This window comes from Schistosoma haematobium, chromosome 1 (genome assembly GCF_000699445.3).
Source record: "Schistosoma haematobium chromosome 1, whole genome shotgun sequence".
In the NCBI taxonomy this organism is placed as follows: domain Eukaryota; kingdom Metazoa; phylum Platyhelminthes; class Trematoda; order Strigeidida; family Schistosomatidae; genus Schistosoma; species Schistosoma haematobium.
The window spans coordinates 71106394-71116055 of NC_067196.1; the positions used below are offsets into that span (position 1 = coordinate 71106394).

A 9662-nucleotide genomic window follows, 5' to 3' on the forward strand; every position below is an offset into this window, starting at 1 on the left:
AAAATGTTCAAATTTCCATACCGGAATATAGTTATATTATGATTTGTCATAAAAACATCCCTTGAAACTACTTAACAGTCTTTTAACATGTTCTTATGAGATTAAGATTACATTTAATATTTTGTAATTAATATCGAACCATAATAGTTATATTCTCTTACCAATCACTGTTATAACTCCGGTTGGAGTCCCTCTGAGGCTACTGCTGGTCCTAAGTCTGGATAAAGGAGAAGGGTTAGGCATGGAGTTGGCGACATCATCCTGTAGAAAACTAACTCTCTTTTTAAAAAAACGCTAACCAGAAAATAATTCAATCACTGATATGATTCTTATTGAATCATCTTTTTATGTTTTTTTACTGTTATAAAGTTATTTAATCCCATTAAAGTAGTTAACTGACATTTAATGGTTCCCGAATTAATATGAACATATGTAAACGTTTATCTATTCATCAATCCTCTTGAATTAATCATCACTTATTCTTTTGTAGTTATATATATATATATTAAACAGTCATTTCTCACATTATAAATTCAACAGATCAAGAAGATTAAGTGGTTTTAACACACTTGAATTAGTGGAGTATTCAATTTTTTTTATTTTTACGATGTTATATTATTCATTCTAATGACTAATTATTCATATGAATCTTATTGAATTATCTCAGCTATTAAAATATTTAGTTACTATCATAAATCTTAAATTCTATGCCTTTCACTTTTTTCTAACGATTAACTGAATTCATTCATTCCATTGAGCCATTCCTTTTAACATACCCTTTATTTTTATTTTTACTCATAGTCTTATTCTATAGTCATACTTAATTGATATTGTTATTATTTCTACTGATTGAAATCATTGAATAGTATATTACGTAATATGGTTCTATTTTGTAATCTAATCAACCAATCATTTTCCAATTAAAAATTTAACCCTCTTACTCAATTATTACTTTATCTCTTATTTACATGCTCCACATACAAACAATAAATAGATTTTAATGTAATAGATAATGAGATTCGGTTCTTTTTTTTTATTTAACAATCTGACTTCATCAAATTGTTATCTTGTCAATGGAGAGAATTTGTGATTCGATATAAAATATAAAAGACGTTCAATTTGAGTTCATAACTTTGATCTTATCACTTGATGGAAATTAATAAAGAAAAAGAGATTTTCTTTCATTCTGATATCAAATTATCTATGGATTGTGATATTTCAATGAATAATATGAATAATTTTACATTACATAATGAATCTGTATTGGATTTATCATTAACACCAAATTCAAATGAAAATTTTTCACAATATGATAGAACAAATTCACATATGCCATATGAATTAACAAATTGTACTACAATGTATTCTGTTATATCAGATATCAAAAATTATTATTCTATTGAAAAAACTTTAGAAACGATATCATCAAATCATTGTACTATTGGTGATAGTATTCATAATACTGATAATATTGCATTGAATTCTGGAAATTATATTCCAAATATCCCAACACCTGAACAATTATTAACGTCAACTGAAGAAACTTCTTACAGTTTACATGGTAAGTTAAGTGTTCGTAGTTATTTTAGAGAATGGAATATATTCATTTTCTATTGTTTTTTTATAGTTGTTAAAGTCCATTGGCAAATATTATAAGATTGATATTTATTTAGAGTTCACAGAGCGGCTTATGCTAATCTGAGCCATCTTTGGCGCCTTCGTGATGTTAGTCTGACTGTAACAGGTCGGATGTACAACGCGTCAATGAGAGTAGTTTTGCTCTATGCTTGAGAAACCTGGCCTCTTCGAGTTGAGGATGTTAGACGACTCTCTGTGTTCGATCATCGTTGTCTCCGAAGGATTTCTGACATCCAGTGGCAACACCATGTTAATAATGCAGAGGTTCGGCATCGTGCGTTCAGGCACAGAGATGATATTTCAATTGGTGTCACAATCTTGAAATATCGACTTTGGTGGCTTGGACATGTTCTACGAATGTCGTCTCAGAGAATTCCTCGTCGTGCATTATTTGCCGACTCTGGGACTGGTTGGAAGAAGCGGAGAGGTGGTCAGTGTATGACATGGTGTCGTGGTATGAAAGAAAGCTGCAAAGGACTGGCTTGTGTCGGTCCTTCACGACTCCCTGGTTGGGGTCTGAGAGATGGCGCTACACAGTGGCTAGAGACGTTATCAGATATGGCTCAGAATAGAAGCCAGTGGCGATCCTCCTGTAACCTTCGTTTTCTTTCTTTATAAAAAGTGGTTGTATCTTCATTAACTGAAAGAATTCTTCTGGTTGTGCCTTTCTGTTTCCCCCATTATTATTATTTCACTACCATACACTAATTTGTGGTCGTTATTGTTCTCCACTTCTTTTTATACGAACCTTACATTCCTTATCTCTTCCCATTCTCATTATTATTGCGTGGCGCATATGTATCTGGTGCTTCCTCGTACAAATATTCATGTGTTCGAATAAATAAATAAATAAATAATATTAAATGCAGATATTTAGCTCGATTTATAAAGCGAGACTACATACTATACTTGATAATGGCTTTTTTATGACGAAACCAACTAGCTTATTATTAATAAAGTAGCTCTAATAAATGTATCCAGTGTGATAACGAAAGTTTCCCTAATTAAATCACCAGGTACTGAAACCATTAAATTAATAAAACATCTACGTGGACTGTAAATCTTTTCCATAATTATTCCTAGAAAGACACTTCTAATTTTTCTTACCACTAAATATGTATCTCCCTATATATCTCCATACATTTAAACTCAATTGATCTATTTTTGAGAAGAAAAAGTAAGCAGCTATATCTTTGAATTTAGGATAGATTTATTTACATAATCTAAACGCTAAGGAATTAATAAGTTTAGTTTTCTTTTTTACCTGTCTTATCCCACTGATCATATTCGTAAAATGTACCAGTTTTTATGGGATTTGCAATAGTTTTGATTTCTTTTCTCTAACTTATTAAGTTTCAAGGTTAATTTGACTTACATGAAGTTGGAAAACATCATAAATACAATTTTCTACTCATTCGGATGTCATAAAAAAAATATTTATTATTAACTTTTACCACCACTGAATTAACCCCTTCTATGAATCCGGTGTTCATCTTGTGCTAACAAGGTATGGCAACTTGGACCGATCCACATATGTGCCTGGTCCTACGTTGTAGCTGACTGACTGAATACTCAGTTTATTTAAAGCTATCAAGTCCAGCCTTGGTGTTGATATTTACATTAATTTGTATATTTTAACAAAACTCTAAGTTTCGATACTTCTTTATTAAACAACTAGATTTTTTAGATAGGTTTAAGTGATTATAGAATAATTCCATTAACTAAAATTAGTTTATTTCCGGAACTAAGATATCATCTGTGAATTAATTCATATCTATACTGTAATCTGTAAAGTGTTTGGATTTACTTTAGGTTTCATTTTGTTTGACGCTTGCCACCAAGGTCTATCTTCAGTCTTGAAAAAATCGATACCTCAATATGGTTCAAACTAACATTACTTATGTTCACAATAACAGACATTTCTATTGAGTTATTCACGACTATTATGACTAACCACTTATAAGAAAACATTATAATCAGATAATTAGCCATTTATTGTCTCAATGTATTAAGTATAATTTTATTAACTATGTCGTTAAATAAATATCTATGAAATTCGAAAATCTCCACATTACAATACTGAAAATATTTATAGGTATCGGAAACTCCTATATCTGTGAACAAACTTTGGCATTATGTTGCAGATCACCAGCGTAGATGATCTATGTCGAATGATTAAAGGCCTACTCGAGTTAGACTGGAATGGTGTGACGAACCAGATAAAGTCGAAGTCACACTTCACGGTCAGCACCTTATGTGGATTACCCCATTGACGTATCAAGGTATTATAGATGCTTTGAAGACTGTATAACACAAAGGGCGTTATTACAGAAACATATTGGTTAAAGTAGATACAAGCAGAAGTAAGACCACCACTGGATGGGCCAGTCCATGGAGTACGATCAACTGATGCGCGTTGGTTGTCCTTGGCCTGGACAGGGATCGATGATCTGTTCGATATTCAATGACCAACTGCTGGATAATTTGGCTAGGGTTCACTGATATTGTACTGGCCCTACAATGTTCAAGACTTCATTTAGATTACTTTACAGTAAGCGATGTTTGCTTCATGTGATACTTTTTCATTAACAATCATAGAAGATTCATTATGACACAAATCGCTGTGATAATTACGTCATATTCATTAACTGTAAATGTGTTTTTGCTTCTTACAGGTCAGATAAATTTTGTAAATTTATTTCGTCAAGCATGGCATTACTACCAACAATATTTGATACAACCAAATTACTCATTTCATACAACTTATCTACCTACAGATGATTATCAATGTTATGTACATAATAATCAACTAATGTTTACTAGTTCTGAACCATCAAATATATTAATTTCACAATACAATGCTACACATTATCACAGTAATGATTCTGAATGTCCATCAAAACCATCAATACACTTAATTCCTGACACTAAAGAAAATAATATACCTATATCAAATTATTCCACATCTGTTATAAGTACAGATAAAAATGGTAAGATTACTTCGAATGGTTCTGAATCTCCAGGAGATAAACCTCGTCAATATCGTAAAGCAAGAGCATATTTTCATCCAAAGCAAATGAATTGTTTAGAATCATTTTTCCAAAAAAATCCTTATTTATCGACAAAAGATCGTGAATATTTATCTAGAAAACTGAATCTTTCAGAAGACAGAGTAAGTGGATAGTTTATTTACTTGTGTAGTTTATTCATTTTCAATTCATATCATAAAATGATCAACTTATTATTATTAGTTCAATCGGCCTATAAAAGTCATGGAAAACAGAGTAACTGTTTAAGTTTGAAGTAACTGTACACTTCGGGATCAAAACCATAGAATTAAGATATTATATTTTGGCTATGTTGAAATATTCTTGATACTATTTACTTCTAAAAGAACTAAAAATTTGGGAAAAATCTATTTGATTGTGAATGAATGTACTAGTGACTGATTAATCTTTAAGTGCTCCCTATTTTACAAAAAATAATTAAGTCTTTTATTTGGTCATCACCAACCCACTCAAGATCCCCATACTAAAACGGGATTACTATATGTTGGATACTGTTTTTTGATTGTTCTCTCTTTGAAGTGATTCTGAGATGAAAACTAAATTAAAATACTTTTATTGAAGATTATTTGTATCATTATTGTTAATAATTCATCATTGCTATCTACCTAGTGTTTACATAGCTCTTCAAGGATTACTTTCCTCAACAATTATGATGATTAACCTTTTGATGTTAACTTAAATCTAAAGCCAGTAAATCAGACAATTCGCCATGTGTATAATTTACGATAAACTGAGGTGATACAATTTTCCTCGTTCTTTGTACCTTGGTAAAACGAGGGGTAATTATTATTGAATTCATATATCAAGTATGTCCGAAGATGGGGAAAAAGTGTCATGTAAATATTTACAGATAAATATGAACGTTAGTAAACGGACAGAGATAAGGAAAGTCAATTTATTGTTTAGTCTAAGTTATAGAGTGTCTTCATAAAATATGAAAACCTTATTCACACATCTTCCATCATTTGTCTTTTACAATCTTCATTGTTCTTTCAATCCAGTTGTTATTAAAATTACTTTCCGTTTATATTCCTATTCTCTTCAATTTAATCTTTACAACCTGTGGTGGTCAGTATTCCATATAATCCTTAAACTTCGTATACAGTTCGTCTTGATAACCATCACTAGATAACGCTCCAACGGTATATTAATCAGAAGGCGAATACGAAGTGTTGATTACGTTTATTATTGGGCCACAAAAACAGATATTCAAAATTACAGGCGCGTTAAGCAAGCATGAAAAATTGTGCTGAAAAGCATGCAGACAATCGAGCGAGTGAGTCAGCGAATATGGGGGTACGAGTAAACGAGTACAGATAAACGAGAGAGAGAGAGAGAGCACTGAACATGAATTACATGGACATATATATACATATATATACATAATGAAATGAATGAATCATCGAATCAATTAAGGGGTTAGTAGTAAGGCTACAGCGTGAATAAATGCGTAGGCAGTAAGCGATGCTCAAGCATATATGTTCATACATTCGCAACAGTAATAAAGATACAATGATATAGATAAGTTGTTGTTGTACTGATGACTCAGTTCGTTAATAAGTTAACAAAATGACTTGACCGAATTAAATGTGAACCAACTCAATTGCACGTGAGTTGCTATAATCCTTTTGCTGCCAGGCCTTCCACTTCTGATAAGTGGTACGTACTATTTATATCTGTCAACATATGTAGCATACACTACAGTACGAACAAGAATTAATGAATATGAACGGTAGCTAATCGCCCTTTAAAAACCATTAATACATATTATTTCAAATATTCTTAGGTTAAATATTAAATACAGCGGAAATTTTGTTACAATTTTTTCCTAATTTATGGTGAGATTTCTGTACTGTAACCAAACGTATAATATTGAATAAAGTCGGTATTATAATCAGAGAAGGGTTTTGTGGATATTATAGTAAGTTAATAGTTAAATTCATGAGTTAATTGAAGCTAGACCATCATGGGAAACCTAGGGGCACTATATGACAGTTTCGTCCTGGCATCTACGACCAAGACCCGTGAGAATCGAACCCAAGACCTATCAGTCTCGTGCGCGAATTCTTAACCTCTAGACCACTGAGCCGGTCGGTATTCAACGGTGTTAATGTCTAACTTCAACTGATCTATGAAATTACGCCACCGTCTACTATTATTACTATTATTATTATTGTTATTATTATTATTATCATTATTATTAATGGCTTTATTCAATATTATAGTTTTGGTACAATATAGAATTCTCAGCACAGGTTATTTCAACAAGTTACGCAACAAAAAAAAACACAGTAACGAATACAACAAAAGAGAAATGCTTTTTTTAAAAAAGAAAAAAAAATCGAAAAACTGTACATACTTTTTAAAATTAAAGACATGTTAAGAATGCAGGTAATTGACTAGGTTAACTCTAACAACCTGTTCGTCACAGAGTATATTTGCTAGGTAAGGTATTATAGAACTTTTATACTTTTCCTTGCGTGCATGGATTTTAATGTAATTACGTCTCGTTCTACCAGAAGATATACAAGGAGAAAGATAAGAGTGAAGGGGATGGCTAGTATCTGATAAAATAACACCTGCCAGGAGTTTGCATGATTTTAAATGTCTATCCACAACCGTATTAATTATGACCTCGAAAGATTCACCACACATCTTGCTAACTGCCTTCAACACTCTCCGCAATACAGCAAAGTCTTTCCTCAAAAGCCCGGGAAAGAATAATGGAGAACAGTAAAGAATAATAGGTAATATGCAAGAATTGACAAATTGTAAGAGTAAATGACGAGTAATCCCATGAGCATGCAATCTCTTTATGTAGTAGGTCAAACGGAAAACCTTCTTTGATAACAATAAAACGTGGGAAGACCAAGAGAGATCAGAGGAAAAGGTGACATCAAGATAATTGACCTTCGACACTGTGTTTATCAAAGAGTCTCCGATGGCACAAGCATTATGGGATCTCAAAATGGTGTTTAGTTTCTGTTCATGTCTCATGCTAAAGTTAACAGCTTTACATTTGGACGGATTAAGTATCAGACCATTACCAACAGACCAACAATCAATACGAGACAAAAACTCATTCATTTCTATGGGATGTAAAGAGGAAGAGATAGGCATACATACAGTGAGATCATCCGCATATTTCACAAAAGTGTTTTCTGTGGAAGATGGCAGGTCATGCGGAAAAAAAGAGAATAGAAGAGGTGAAAGAACAGCTCCTTGTGGTACACCTTCATGAGACAGTAGAGACTCTGAACACTTTCCTCCAAACACAGTGTATTGTTCCCTTCCAGAGAGGTAGGAACATAGCCAGTTGGTTATCCAGCTGTCAGTGTTGACGCTGATTAACTTGTTAAGTAAACGTTGTCTTGGTATAGAATCAAAAGCTGAAGTATAGTCCAGAAAAGCACATCGAACATACTTCTTACCCTTTTCTAAGTTGAACACTATGTTGTGATGCAGAACTGCAACAGCATCTAAAGTTCTTCTTTTGCGCCTGTATGCAAACTGGTATGGGTCAGTATGCTCTTTTATCGCAGGCTGAAGTGGAAGTATTAATAATTTTTCCATGGTTTTGAGGAAGGGTGAAGTTATTGCAATAGGTCTAAATTTTACATTCTTATCACTAAATGCTTTCTTGGGTACAGGAATTATCTTCATCTTTCTCCACATTTTCGGTATAAGGTTAGATGAGAAGGATCTGTTAAAGATAGCTGTGAACGGATAACATAGGACGTCAGCACACTTTTTAAAAAGGATGTTTGGGATACCATCAGGTCCCAAACATCGAGATGAATTAAGCGACTGGAGACATCTTCGTACATCAGTTTCAGTGAAAGTGGGAACACAGCCATTATTTAAACCCGTGGATAGAGGGAGCATCACATCAAATGACTGACGTACAAAAGACTTATTTAAGTCACAAACATTCAGCTGGTTATCGCTTCTAAACTGTCTGTCACCTGTAAGTTCTTTAAAGAGTTTCCACATACTTGGAGAGTTTTTGCAAGACAAGAGTTTTTGAGTAAACATACAGTTCAGACGTCTAATCTCTAGGTTTATCAGACCATTTAGCTTACGAACTTCTTTAGAGTTTTTCTCCTTGTACATTCTTTCATCCTCCATAGTCGTTTCAGTTGTGTAGATGTACGTCGATCAAAACCTACAAAAATGGTCATCAATGAGTTACCATTTCGCAACAGACCCGGTTGAACCCCACCGGTCACGACTTCTCATTAGAACTCCAGGAAAAATATATATATATATATATATATATATATATATATATATATATATATTCATATAATTTTGTATAATTTTATTTCAGATTAGAACATGGTTTCAAAATAGACGAATGAGAGAAAAACGCAAACCTGGAATAAATTATGATTCTGATAATTCATCAATGAATTCTATTGCAAAAATCGATTATTCATGACATGTTCTCAATACTTTTTATTTAATTATTTAGAACGATTACTATTATTTGTATATATAATTTGATATTTTAATTTATTTAAACAAAATATGAAAAAAATTTATTAGAAATAAAGTTTTTATTCATAAGTTTTCTTATTAGTTTTATTAATTTCAGTTAGTAGAAAATATCAAGTGGAGATTACTGGAAATCAGTCAGTCAGCTACAACGTAGGACAAGGCAAATATATACATCGGTCCAAATTGCCACACCTCATTAGCACAACAAGGAAGAAAGATAGCATGTAAGGATATAGTATAAGAAGAAAGAATTAGTTGGTAGAAAGAAAGATATGAAGCGATTTTATTCTCATCATTTAAGGGAAGACAGAGAGTGTATACACTTACACTATTGTGGTCGATTCTGAGCCATGTCACCAAGAGTCTCCAATCATTGGTTACGATAGTCACGTGGACCAGAACCAAGTAGTCTGCATCTATCAACATGGCTCACACTAGAAGTTAGTGACTTCAAGC

At 32.5% G+C, this 9662-nt stretch overlaps 1 protein-coding gene across 1 annotated transcript; it reads left to right on the top strand.

The window, feature by feature from the left end:
* Positions 1 to 1149: 1149 nt before the first annotated feature.
* Positions 1150 to 9147, top strand: MS3_00002025 (uncharacterized protein; the record flags this gene model as incomplete). The annotated part of the gene is made up of 4 exons (XM_035732841.2): positions 1150 to 1561; positions 1901 to 2092; positions 4314 to 4810; positions 9037 to 9147. The coding sequence occupies 4 exons, from the start codon at positions 1150 to 1152 to the stop codon at positions 9145 to 9147; spliced, it is 1212 nt and encodes a 403-aa protein (XP_035585706.1).
* Positions 9148 to 9662: the final 515 nt, after the last annotated feature.